This window comes from Megachile rotundata, chromosome 1 (assembly GCF_050947335.1).
Source record: "Megachile rotundata isolate GNS110a chromosome 1, iyMegRotu1, whole genome shotgun sequence".
In the NCBI taxonomy this organism is placed as follows: Eukaryota; Metazoa; Arthropoda; class Insecta; order Hymenoptera; family Megachilidae; genus Megachile; species Megachile rotundata.
Window position 1 is genome coordinate 8,088,231 of NC_134983.1, and position 14,034 is coordinate 8,102,264.

Sequence of the window (14,034 nt, forward strand, 5' to 3'; positions counted from 1 at the left end):
AAATGTTTATCTTCAATTTGAATATATATAACTTGTTTATAATATCAAATAATTATATGTATTTCTAATAAACAAATGAACTTAAATATGTACATAATCGCATAAATTATTTGATATAATATTCTAATTTTTGTGGCTGAATTTAAAAATTGAATTCAATTGTTTGTATTGAAAAAAAAAAACTATCGATTGAAATTAGTAATCAAAGGTATAAAAAAGAAAACGTAAAACAAAGTCGCGATGTCGTTCCCTCGCACTCACACTTGTCAGCGGATGTATTTTATAGCGCAGCTAAGATGGCGTTCCACCGAGTGGAATATACTTGTTAGAAAAAGCGTGTGAAAAAAAATGCCGCGGAAAGCTTGAGAGCAACGCGTGCGAACTTGAGTGAAGTATCGGTGATCCAGTGAGCCCTCGTAACTCCAACATGCATTTTAGGTGAAAAGAAAATCGGGTGTCGAGATGGAAATGACGCGTACGTTAACCCGAGTGACAAGGCTTGTTCGCTGATCTTCGGACATTGCGGAGAACCGTGTTCGTTCAGCGGCGAACGACGCTATGGCGTCCATCGGACGTGTGTATGTGTGTGTCATTATTTTTAATCTACAATTAACAGCTAATTAAGCGGTCGTGAACGCGGATCATAAATAAAATCAAACTTGTGCAAGTTTTCAATTGACGCCGGTTACAAAACGACGCGACTTCCTAGTGTTAATCGTCAAGCCGGATCGGCTCGTCCAAAAACAAACATTCTGGGTTGCTTTTATTCTCCTCGTTTGACAGCTCCTGTTCCGAATACAATTTGGGACGTTATGAATATTTTGTCACAACTTCGCCACTTACGTTGTCACGAGCGAAGTTCTATCTTTGCTATAACCCTTCCATTAAACAGTATGGTCCAAAGTCGTCGTCGTTAGAATTTACTCATCAGTTTAAGAATGTGACTAAGCTGATCTCTCAACAAGTGTGTTTAATTACAAGTGTCTCAGAGTAATTTATAATTTCTGTATTGTTTAAAACTACTTTTTAATATGCTCTAATAATATGTCAACGCTTGCAGTTTTCTATGTAAACATTCCTAAATATAAGTTTACAATAATTCATTTCTATTTTTATATGTAGATAGTTTGATTTTAATGATATTGAATGTTTATTCAATTTACTTTGTACGTAACAAAGTAAATTTTATTTTATAGATATTACTTTTGTATGAATTTTATTGTTGCATGACTAAATTGTTTTAAATAATTATATGCGATACAGCAATGTATTCCATGGGTGTGCAGTAAATCCATTTAAAATTGTGTTATATTTTAATACTAAAAATTCAATAAACTATTAAATTTGATTCGTATTATATGTACACACAAAGTGCAATATTTTTATTCTGTATTGTTCATTTTATATTTTTAAATGTGATGTTTAACTTTTGTTATTTGCAGATTCATTTATAGTTCTTTATTTTTTGTCAAATATTTATTAAAGCAAAAGTTTTTAATAACTTTTTAAAACTGAGCTTATAAAGGAATACATTTCTTATTGCAGGCATTAAAAAATATAAAATTAAGGATAAATATATAGGTGATACATAAAGTAATTTAATTATTAGTGTTATGAAAAAAAGTGTTAAGACATTCCATGATTTCATACAAAGTTTCAATAAAACGCACTGTGACTTAATGAACTTTGCACATCATGTCAAATAGTTTGGACAGTTTTTTAACACGTATTGGGGATGTCACTATAGAACGTGTGACTCCTCGTTCAGGCTCTAAGCCTAATGAAACAATGATGTCAACTGAAACTTCAACAAACACAAGTATGAACAATGTAGAACCTCACACAGGAAATGATGAAAGTTCAGAGGAATCTAGTGGTGAGACATCCGATGGAGAGCACGAAAAGAAAAATGATACATTACAATCAGAAGAAATAGAAGAAATACGGTCTGAAGGTTCTGGAGACGATATGGATTTGGATGAAACAATTGATTCACAAATTGGGGTTCGAGTGGAATCAGAACATCAACATCATTCTCAGCCTGAAGAGGATGATGATGAACCGGTTAATATTTTGGATACTTTACCATTGGAAGGTTTGTATAATATTTTTTTTGTAAGAATAACATGATAGTATATAATTAAAACAATTTTTAACTGTAACAAAAGGAGCTCCAATAGAGGGTCAAGAAGTTTCTGAAGCAGATTTGCTTGGAAAACCAATTTCCAAGGACACGGATGACGAAGGTAGTATAGGACATGAAAATGAGAAGCACGAAAGTCATTCTATGGAGGAAGAATGTAATGAAAGTAATAAAAGGCATGCTGATTCAGAACATTCTGATTCGGCTAAGAAGAAGCAGAAAAAAGATGATGGGACAGAAGGATCTGCTTCAGAATGTGAAACAAAAGCCGAAAAAAAGTTAGCAAATATGAGAAGAAACATTAGAGAAGTTATGGATGAAACCCAACTCGATGAAGCCACTCTATCGGCTCAGAGACAGGAAATGGAACGTCTTCGGAGAGTGCAGGAACAGCAAAGAATTATTCGTGAAGTTCAAAGACAGATTGCAATAAATAGACAAAATAATAAAACACAAACGAGGGTAATCAGTCTTTTACAAGGGAAACAGAATCAAACGGGTACCATAATTTCACAATCATCTTCATCATCTCCACCAGTTCGTTTACCGAATACCGTGCTTCTTAAAGTAAATTCTGGATCTGGGTCTGGATCTCAAGTTACTTCTAATATGCAAACAAGTCAACTGCAAAGAAGATCATTAGAAGGATCTCGTTGGCAAAAAGGTAGAGGTGCTTATCAAGGGGCACAGACATCAATTTCTAGAGTTCCAAGCCGTCCTATTGGTCCTAATATGTTGCAACAAAGAATCCGAATGATGACTCCTTCTGTGAGCATATCACCTGTTGTTCCTAAGAAGGAACCTATGGATAGATCTGAATATTACTCAGACTCTGAAATCTCAGATATAGAAGCTGAAGAGGCTTTACGTGAGAAACAAATGCATACTGCTAAAAAAATGTCAGCTGGACCAAAGTCTCAGAAAACAGCTAAAGGCAAAGACGTGGTTACAATATCTAGCTCTAGCGAAAGTTCGGACGATGATTGTATAGTTCTAAGTGATCCAAGCGGAGAAGAAGAAACAGACAACGAAGATGATCCATCCAATTCTGGCATGCATACCAATGATAGATATAACATTCCAGATGAACATGGTAGAGTGTTAATTAATGTGGGTCATCCTGAAACTGAACCTGATGTATTTTTAGCTCCACAGGTAGCTCGTATTATTAAACCTCATCAAATTGGCGGTATTCGCTTTCTTTTTGATAATATCGTTGAAAGCATTGAAAGATACAAAACTAGTTCTGGATTTGGTTGTATTCTTGCTCATAGTATGGGTCTAGGGAAAACTTTACAAGTTGCTAGTTTTTGTGATATTTTTTTTCGATGCACTACAGCTAAAACAGTCCTCTGTATTATGCCTATTAATACATTACAAAACTGGCTAGCAGAATTTAATATGTGGTTACCATACGAGGATCCAAACGCTCCAGAAAAACCTACTAAATGCTCTAGTGTTAAATCAGAATCTGGTGTAGAACTTAAACAAGAAATTAAAGATGAGTATATGAATCAGAGTGATGTATCAAATATGTCAAATATATCAAATATGTCAAGGCCTATTAGTACAGAATCAGCTCATCGTTTTGGACAAGAAAACGCATCTCAACCGATAAATATTATACCAGAAAATCCTTATGCTCATCAAGGATATGAAACTCATAATGTAATACCTGGTTACGTCCAAGATAATTTACTGAATAAGAATATGCCAGATTCACAAGTACATATGAATGAAAATTATCAAAGTGATCTTCCACAAAATGCATTATATAATACAAATCCTAATTCAATGACCAATTTTGATTCAATGAAATCGGAAGTAAATTGTCATAGTATGCACCAAAGATCAAATATACCGGAAACAAAATTTGGAGTAGAAAATCAGAATTCTGGAAACTTGTATCCTGGTATAGAAAACAGATCACAAACCTCTGTGTATCCAGGCATGGAATCGCGAAACTCTAATACTCTGTATCACGGAACGGAAGGTCACCATGAGTCGGTGTATCAAAATTATGATAATTCCAATAATACTTTTCCTAATTACGCAAACAGACCGATTCAAGAAACAGATATAGAATCTAGAAAAGAATGCTTTAAAAATACTGTACCTCCTTTGAATCCATCAGAAATAAATGTAAAAAAAGAACCGGAAGAAATAATTAAAAAAGAGGAAGGTACTTGCACAACAAAAGAAGAAGTTGCGAACGAAGAGAAAAAGGAAGTTGAAAAAGTGAAAACTCCGTATAGCGTAGATGCTCCTATTGGTATGGACATAAGACCACGGCATTTTCGGTTACATATTTTGAACGATTCTCATAAAACTATGACAGCAAGAGCCAGAGTAATCCAAGAGTGGCAAATAGGAGGTGGTGTTTTATTAATTGGGTATGAACTGTATAGACAGTTGTCTCTAAAAAAGCCAAATAAAGCAAAAAGAAAGCGAGGGCAGCCTTTTAAAGACACTGTCGATGTCGAAGAAGAAGACAAAAATAAAGGACTATTAGATGAAATGCATTCAGCTCTGGTTAATCCAGGACCTGATTTAGTTATATGTGATGAAGGTCATAGAATAAAAAATTCTCATGCTAGCATTAGTTTGGCCTTAAAACAAATGCGCACAAAACGCAGAATTGTATTGACTGGTTATCCATTACAAAACAATCTTTTAGAATACTGGTGTATGGTTGATTTTGTAAGACCTAATTATTTGGGAACTAAAAATGAATTCTGCAACATGTTCGAAAGGCCAATTCAAAATGGACAATGTATTGATTCAACGCCACAAGACATAAGATTAATGAGATATCGTGCACACGTTTTACACGCTCTGTTGGAAGGTTTTGTGCAAAGAAGATCTCATTCCGTATTGCAAGTTTCTTTGCCACGCAAGGAAGAATATATTCTTCTCGTTAGAATGACACCGCATCAGCGTAAATTATATGATACATTTATGAATCAAGTAGTCAAGACACGCGCTGTACCTAATCCATTAAAAGCATTTGCAGTATGCTGCAAAATCTGGAATCACCCTGATATTTTATATCACTTTTTGCGCAAGAGACAAGCGAACGAAGAGGATGATTTGGATCTAGAAGAAACAATTGCCGAGAAATCTACTCCTGGAGGTAAACGCTCGAAAGCTCGCCAGCCAAAAGGAGAGTCCAAAAAAGGAAAGAAAACAAATACAACGATTAAAAATAAACCTGCAGCTAGCGTGCAACCTAATGCCTCTTCGTCGTCGAATGCTGACAATGCAGAATCTGATAATTCGCATGCCAATTCGAAGCAAAACAATTATTCAAATTATCCTATGTCGATGAATAATTCAGGCTACTCAAATTCAGTGCCACAAAATTCTTATTCGCACGGTTACCAAAATTATCGATCGAATGATCAAACTACATATTATAGAAATGATAATAATCATGGGGAGTACAATGAATTTTACAATAATCAAGGTTCACAAAGGTATGGAAATCAGTCATTTCAAGCATATGCGCAAACTCCAGGATACAATACTTCACAAAACTACCCTAATCAATCACAAAATTACATGCCAAACAATGATCAATCTACAAATAGTCATTCTCAGCGGTATCCAACTGCTCCTTCCAATTCAGATTTTCGTCCAGATCAAAATCAAGGAAACAATTATGAAGTATCTGGGATGTTCCCGCGTCAATCTTATGCTTACCAAGATCATGGACGTAACTATGCACCAAATTTAAATCAAGGCTCTAATAATTATCCTCAAGTTCAGAATCAACCTTCTTTTCAATCTCAATTGCCAAATCAATCTGCAAACTTACCATTATCGGATTACTCTTCGTATACGCCGAATCAGGCTCAAAATTATAATTCTACGACAGGTCAAGCAAATCCAATGTATTCCCGAAATGAAACTCAACCACTACAAAATTCTACGTTGGGATATGGACCGAATCAACAAAACCAAAATTCAACATCTCAAACTCCAGCGGCTGGATATCTCCCGAATCAATCAGGGCAGAACACAACGTCTACCCAAAACCGTGGATTTTCGCCTAATCAACAGAATCAGAATCTCACCTTGCAAAGTACTTCTCATACATATACTGCTTCACAGTCACAAAATATGCCACTACCGAATCAATCTCATAACTATCCACCGCAAGTAAATTCAAATTCTTCGTCGCAAACATCTCTTGCTTTTAATCAGCAGTCTCCAAATCCGATATCACAAAATCAGTCTCATTCGTATATAACGAATCCTGCGAATCAATCTTCGATTCCACAAAATCAAATGCGTGGATATCCTGCAACTGCTCAGAATCAAATGAATATTCCACAAAATTCATCTTCGTATCCCGCGAATCAAACAACTTCAACTGCCCCTACTCAAACGCATGGATATTCTCAAGATCAACAGGGGTCAGTTTCAAATACCCAGAATGCTATTCATGGGTATTCGCATCTTGTGTCTTCGACGACACCGCAAAATCAGTCTTCGTACCCACCTAGTGTACAGAACCAAACTGGAGCACCGTCAGGTACAAACCATACGTATAATTCTAATCATCAAAATTCTGCATCGATACCGCAAACATCAACGCACAGATATGGTAATTCTCAACAAGGACAAATGCCGCAATCTCAGAGTCAAAGCCTTCCATATTCTCAGACTCAACAGACATCAACCTCTACGTTAAACCAGAATGACCAACTGTATCCTAGGACAGATAATCAACAGCAGCCTCAAAATTACACGCCAACAGCTAACACTTCTCATGAATTTCCAACCGACCGTCAGAGTGGAAGTTCGACTGCTAATTCGTCAAATAATTATCCAGTGAATCAAACTCAGCCGCAGAGTACTGTCTTGTCAAGTTATTCGTCGGATAATACACATCAGAACCAGGTTGGTCAAATGAAGGGTCCGGAAGATTCTTACTGGCAGAGAAACTATCCTCAGTCGTTTCAAACTGATCAATGCAATGATCCATATTATCGGGACGTGAATCCTAACGTGAATCGTTATCAGAACAATTATTTTCCGTCACAAAATTATCAAAATCAGTCTTACGATTATAGTAACAATCACAATTCAGATATTAACACACGCTCGGAAGATTCGAAGCCTCAGCAATCTACTGTTCATGTTCAGAACTCAGGACAACCTGAGAAAAATAGTAAAGAAATGACAGCGAGTGTTGGTGTTCAAAGTCAACCGATACATCAGAGTAATCTATCTACTAGTTCAGGATATAGTTCTGAATCAAATTGTCAAACTCCGGGAGCCAGATCCACGCAAAATATCGGTTCGTTGCATAGTCCAAGATTGAATCAGTCTGACCTGATAAAAGAGGATGAGAAAGACAAAGATGATTTATTGGATAAAGACAAAGAAGATAAATCGGACGACGAAATTTTAACAAAAGACGAAGAGAAGGATTGTAAGAGTTCTCCGGGAGGGAAAGAAGATCCTGGAATTCCATATGATTGGGTAAGTATAACAAATAGACAAGTAAGCAATGTTAAGTCATAGGTAATTAAATGGTATTTTTAATTACAGGCAACAGAATTAATGAAGGGCTATGTACCAGGATTAATCGATGCATCTGCAAAAATGACAATTTTCTTTTGTATTCTGGAAGAAGCCATCAAGCTTGGGGATCGTGTTTTAGCATTTTCACAGTCGTTATTTACACTAAATCTGATTGAAGATTTTTTAGCTAGAAACAGTTTGAAGCATCCGGATGGACAAACGGATGCTTGGATAAAAAATGTAAACTATTATAGACTGGACGGTAGTACTAGCGCTTTAGAAAGAGAAAAGCTTATCAATGAATTTAACAATAACCCAAAGATTCATCTTTTTCTGGTTTCAACGCGTGCCGGTTCACTCGGCATTAATCTTGTTGGCGCTAATCGTGCTATCGTGTTCGATGCTTCCTGGAATCCTTGTCACGATACACAGGCCGTTTGTAGAGTGTACAGATATGGACAACAGAAACCTTGTTTCGTTTACCGTTTGGTTACCGATAATTGTTTAGAAAGAAAAATATATGATAGACAAATTAGTAAGCAAGGGATGGCTGATCGTGTTGTTGATCAGTGCAATCCAGATGCTCATCTCTCGTTGAAAGAGGCAACTACGTTATCTTGGGATTGGGAAGAAGATAGCCAAGTACAAGATTTCTCCCAAACGAAAGATAGTTATACCGACGAAGTCATGCACCGTGTGTTAGAACGACATTCTTCGTTACTTACCAAGCAGCCATTTCATCACGAAAGTCTTCTTGTTGATAGAAAGGATAAAAAGCTTAGTCAAGCTGAAAAGCGCTTGGCTCGGCGTGGTTATGAACTTGAGAAAATGGCTGCTAATTGTTCTAGGCCTAGTTATAATTACGTACCCGGCAATACTGCAACACGGGGTATGATTCATTTTAAAACTCAATTTATTCAAGGGGCTAGGCAGTCAAATTGCTCGGAAATAAAGTATATGTTGCGAATTAGTCCCAACGAGATGAAAGCAAAAAGATTTTCTTTTATTCAGTAATTATTGCTGTCACAGAATAAGTGACTCTTTTTTTGAACAGGATGGATAATTGATCTTTTGACTGTCCAGTCTAGTAGAATGGGAATAATAATTATGTTTTAGTTAATCACAGTAATTTTTCATATGTTCTTATGTAATTGTAGCAGGCGGACTACAAATTAGAGCAATTCGAGGCGGGGATAGTGGTACAACTTCTAAACCTGTAGCTTCGGTTAGACCAATGCAACAACGTGGAGCTGAAGGTTTAGGTTCACGTGGTGTAACGGGCAGTCGGTGGATACCTGCAGAAGTATGGCAAAGGCAAGGAATGAGTGCACAAGAAATGACATTACCTTTAGACGTCGTTATTCCTACCAATTCACCCGACAAAGGAAGTATCGTATTGAAAGCTGGCCAGCGAGTAATGGTACTGAAAAGTCCAAAGGGTATTTATATGCAATTAGAATCTGGTAAAATTATTGCTATTCGAACGGCTCTCAAATTAAATCAGCAAAAACGGGAGGAAGAACCGAAAAAAGGTATGTTACCAACGAAATAATTTTATTAAAATTTTAATTCTTTAGTTACGTATCTGTATTTTCATTTAAAATTCCATATAAATAAATATTTATAGGTGTGTCATCGATGGTGCAGAGAAATTCCAAACCCGAAGTTGGATTTCCATTAAGAAATAATTCAGCCATTTCTATAATACCGAAATCATCTTCGAGTAACCCAGCAAGTGCTCGTTCAACCAATAAACCAAGTGGTGGCCCTAATTACAGACCATTTGCTGATAAAGAAGTTTCAAGAAGACCAAAACCTGTAGCTACCGCGACTGCCAAACCTTATTTGAGTCAAGTTAATTTGACGAATCAGGTTTCATTGTCAAGGTTACCGAAAGTAAAACAGGAACCTGTAGATCATTCAACACTGGGAGAAAATTCGAATTCTTCGGATGGTCAAGTTCGAACAGAACAAAGGGTAGAAGAAGTCAGATTAGAGGACGTGGTCGCGGAAGTTAGTTCCAACACTGATTATAGCCCTTCCAGCCATAACCGTATAAGTAATTCAGACACCGACACCTCTTTGCAAAAGTCATCCGAAGAAAATAGTCAAGTATATACTTCGGATTCTGTAACCGCACAAGGAGTTCAAACGCAACACGAACAAACCGAAACGGAATTAACATCGAAGATCGACAAACAATGTTCTCCTTCGATTGAAAAGGAAGTCACAAAAACAACTGATACACTAACGAATTATGGACATGCTTTTCAAACTCAATCGGATAAAAGAGATACGCCTAACGATGAAATTATAATTGAAGATCCACCACAAGTACAGTCTCAGATACAGTCGCAATTATCATCACAGGTACCACCGCAAGGACCACCACAAGTACCATCGCAAGTACCATCACAAGTGCTATCACAAGCAACAACACAAGTACCATCGCAAGTATCACAGCAAGTACCACCACAGATATCGTCGCAAGTACAGCCACAAATGTCAACACAGATACCATCTCAGTTGTCGTCGCAAGGACCACCACAAATCTCTCCACAAGTCTTAACACAATCAACACCATCTACTCCATTACCATCCCTGTTATCGCAACAATCTTCACCGTCAACTATGCAAGTGCCACCAACGCCTACGTTACGAGGCACGGAAGTTTCTAAAGGTATAACAGATTCAACTGCTGGTTCTTCCGCCCCATCTGTATGTACTGGAACCAACACTATCACATCTCCAAAAACGGTAGAACCAAGTATGCGTGAAACTTCGATGCAAAGTGAACCTCCGAACATGCCGCAAGGCTACCCTTATGCCCAATATCCTCGGTATTATGATTATAGTGATCCCCGATCACGATCGTTGTCTACTCCTTACGGAACATACTTCCCCGGTGTTCCACCTCATGCAACAAACTCAAGACTACCAATGGACACTGCTAAACCACAGCCAGACTTAGGAAAGCCTATAGAAGAAAGGACAATGATGAATGTGCCTCCTGCATATTCACAAGTACCTAATACTACTGCCAAAACATTAGCGAACACAACAGAAACGAAAAGCACAGAGACGATGGTAACCACAACAGTTGCAAGTGCTTCTAGTAGGGATGACACGCATATACCCACTGCGTTTAGTCATCCGACGAGTAGTCGTTATCCTGGACCATATCCTCCAGGACCGTATGATCCATATTCACAACATTATCCTCCTACACCTGGATCTTCAGCAGCTTATCCACCGGGTGGTAAGTTCAAATTTTCTTATATAATATTTATTAATACACCGAGAATGATCATACACCTATTTTAAATACATAGGCATTCACAAATTATTTATTTTAAAAAATATGTTGAAATTAAGTTTGTGATGCAGGTGCTCCTGGATACCCAACATACGGCGGGCCAAGTTATAACACGGAATATGCTCGCATGTACACGGCATTTCATGGTCCTCCTCCGCCAACAGATCCTTATATACATAGAGGTTATGCACCTCCTTCTTCACACCCACCTAATTATTATCCTCCATTCCCACATCCACCACCACCATATCCGAATTATTCATTTTTATCGCCATATCCAAATCCTAATATGCCCAGCGAGCCACAACCACCTGCTCAGTAGTAAAATTTAAGTCGCATTACCATACTTGATTAGTTTAACAGTAATTTCATAAAACGTCGCATATTGCGAAAGTTTGAAGGCTGTCGCGATTCAGAAGCTTAATAGACTGAAGCTGTAAAACGCATTGATGTAAATATTTAGTCACAAGTATTATATTAAGATAATCAATTTTCGCAGGTACTTTGATCGCAAAGTACCGAGTTTATGTCGAAGGAGAGGAGATAATCTCACTTAACTTTGAACTGTGCAATTTGTTGAAATGTTCAAAATATTTAGCCCTGACTGTCATACCGTTTTACGATGCGTCTATTCGACTAAAAAATATATCAATGTTTATAAGTGTACAGATAATTTCTCAGTTTAATATTCCATTTTTCTGTTCTAAAAGTAGCAATTTTTATTATATTTCATTTCAATTTTATAAATTTATAATGTATATTTGATACGTATTTAATTAATTATATTATTTGAAAATATTAATATATATGTGTATACACATACATATAAAGTATTTATTATTTCGAATCTTTTTTCTTTAACTGCAATCAATTAAAAATTGATTCATGAGTATAAACTAGGAGTATAAAATGAGAAATAAATTTGTACCTTTTACACAAGTAACATAAAGAAGAAAGGAATGCTGTACTCTATTCACTTAGCTTTATGTATAAACGCTATCGAATGCTACATTGATCAGATTTTTATATTCCGGAAGAAAAAAAAGGTGGATATCATTTCGATTAAGCGCAATACTCAGAAGAATATAATATAAGAGAAGGGTAATGGTATTGTTTATAAAATTTTATATATCAGCATTCCATCTTCAATTTCATATACATTTGAAATAGCAATATACATATATATTTATATATATATATATATATCATTTTACAACTTACTTTTGTTTCTATGTTAATGTAAGAAGAGTGATGGAGATTTTACAAGAAAATAATATTATTTAAAGTATTTAAGAAATCATTAATATTTTGGATGTTAAATGTTCAAAGTAATTTAATACTTTTAATATTTTTATTATGGTACTATCTACTTTCTATAGCATTTTTTAGTTACATGTTATCATGTATGAATTCGTCACTCTTCCATAAAAATAAATTGTATACATCGCATCGTTATTTCAGTCTCCATAAACTCAATCAATTAATCTTCGAACAGTAAAATTAGGCTTCATTTATATAATATGCTCTGAATCTATGTAACACTTCTGACTTTTTACATACATTATACGTACAGTATTCACTTGAAACATTTAGCAGCCAGTATACAGTTTACAGCATCCTTAGCAAGTTGTATATGACTACGTATTATTATTAAACGTTACAATTTCTGAAATAGATAATCTCATCGTAGAGTGTAGGATTGTTGTTAACTAGGATGTCTTAACAGTTTATGACTGTCTTGGAATATGAATAAAAGAACGACAGGGAGAACCATGATCTTCAAAAGCGACTTCTCAAACTCGGAACTGTGATATTTTATCATAATCTCGTGTAACATTTTTGCTTGTATATTTTTATTTAGGCTCAAAGTTTTACTCTTTGATCCTATATAAAACTGATAGAAGTAAGATGTGACAATTGAGGTTGTTAGAGTGTGCTCGATTGGAATTGTGCATTTATGTTAACATAAGTTAATTGGGAGTATGCACACGAGATCTTGAATCAATTTTCCAAGTGGGACATAGAGCCGCATGTGTGTTTATCATGGTGCTCCCTTTAAATATTATAGGTGAATTATTGTAGAGAGTAAGCACTCATGCTGGATACTATTAGTATGTGTTTCTCAGTGAATCTGTCACGTGTTTGCTACTTGCGAGAAATACAAGCATCTTACATGTTGGTACGTGTTACGGTTGCACGTTTTCTAGGTTCTAAGTGTACAGGTATTACGTGACGCGACATTATCGTAAGATGTAATTTTGCAAACAGGCGACAGAATCTATTGGCAAAATACATACGAGATTATATTTACGAAAGATAAAACAGTTATTTTGTCTCTGTTATAGCTTTTTTGCCATTTACATACTTGTAAATACCCATTATTTACATTTCATACTTTATTTATTATTATACATTATCCATTACTATCGCTTTTTTGATGTCAGAGTATTGCTCTTATGTAAAATAAATTGTTTACACGGATCAAGATTGTTTTTGATTGTAGTATTGTTATGCAGAGAAATTGAAGCATATATATGTATATATACATGATTGTTTGTATAACAACGTTTACCCTTACATCTGACCAACCATCTAACTTGGAAATAACGTATGGTGCATGTAGATGCGTAGAATAAAAAACCTATTATTTACATGTCAAAATGATAATGTAATTAAGAAATGAGTCTACCTTTAAAAATTTCAACATCCTTGTGGTAGCGCAAAGAAAAAAAACATTCTTGATTATACTTTCTTCTCTAAGCATATTATGTGATTTAATATCACACGAAGCTGGGTTTATTGAAAAGTTATAATTAATATAAATTCTTAGGAGAAAATTTCTCGTATTTTTTTCTATATATAATGTTTTCGTAATTGTAATTTTTCCATAAACCGTGCTATGGTGTACAAAGGAAATAAAATGATTTGAAATTAAGAGAAATAGTTTTTTTTTATAACAAAGAATTTAGTTTAGTAATATTTCACTTATTTAATAAAAAAAAAAAAAAAAAAGAATAAACTTATATGTGCGTATGTGCGACAC

The 14,034-nt window shown here is 35.5% G+C and overlaps 1 protein-coding gene across 7 annotated transcripts; it reads left to right on the forward strand.

Annotated features, from left to right (window-relative positions):
- Positions 1-109: 109 nt before the first annotated feature.
- On the forward strand, positions 110-13,932 carry LOC100881042 (uncharacterized). Of its 7 annotated transcripts, none has more exons than XM_076532431.1 (7): positions 110-1,068; positions 1,546-2,095; positions 2,169-7,633; positions 7,703-8,564; positions 8,833-9,207; positions 9,303-10,934; positions 11,051-13,932. In XM_076532431.1, exons 2-7 carry the CDS (start codon positions 1,696-1,698, stop codon positions 11,311-11,313), a joined length of 8,997 nt encoding a protein of 2,998 aa, XP_076388546.1. In that variant the 5' UTR covers positions 110-1,068; positions 1,546-1,695; the 3' UTR covers positions 11,314-13,932. The 7 variants fall into 7 exon arrangements, with proteins under 7 accessions (XP_076388546.1, XP_012134633.2, XP_012134635.2 ...); XM_012279243.2 differs by having other exon boundaries at positions 110-990; XM_012279245.2 differs by having other exon boundaries at positions 110-964.
- Positions 13,933-14,034: the final 102 nt, after the last annotated feature.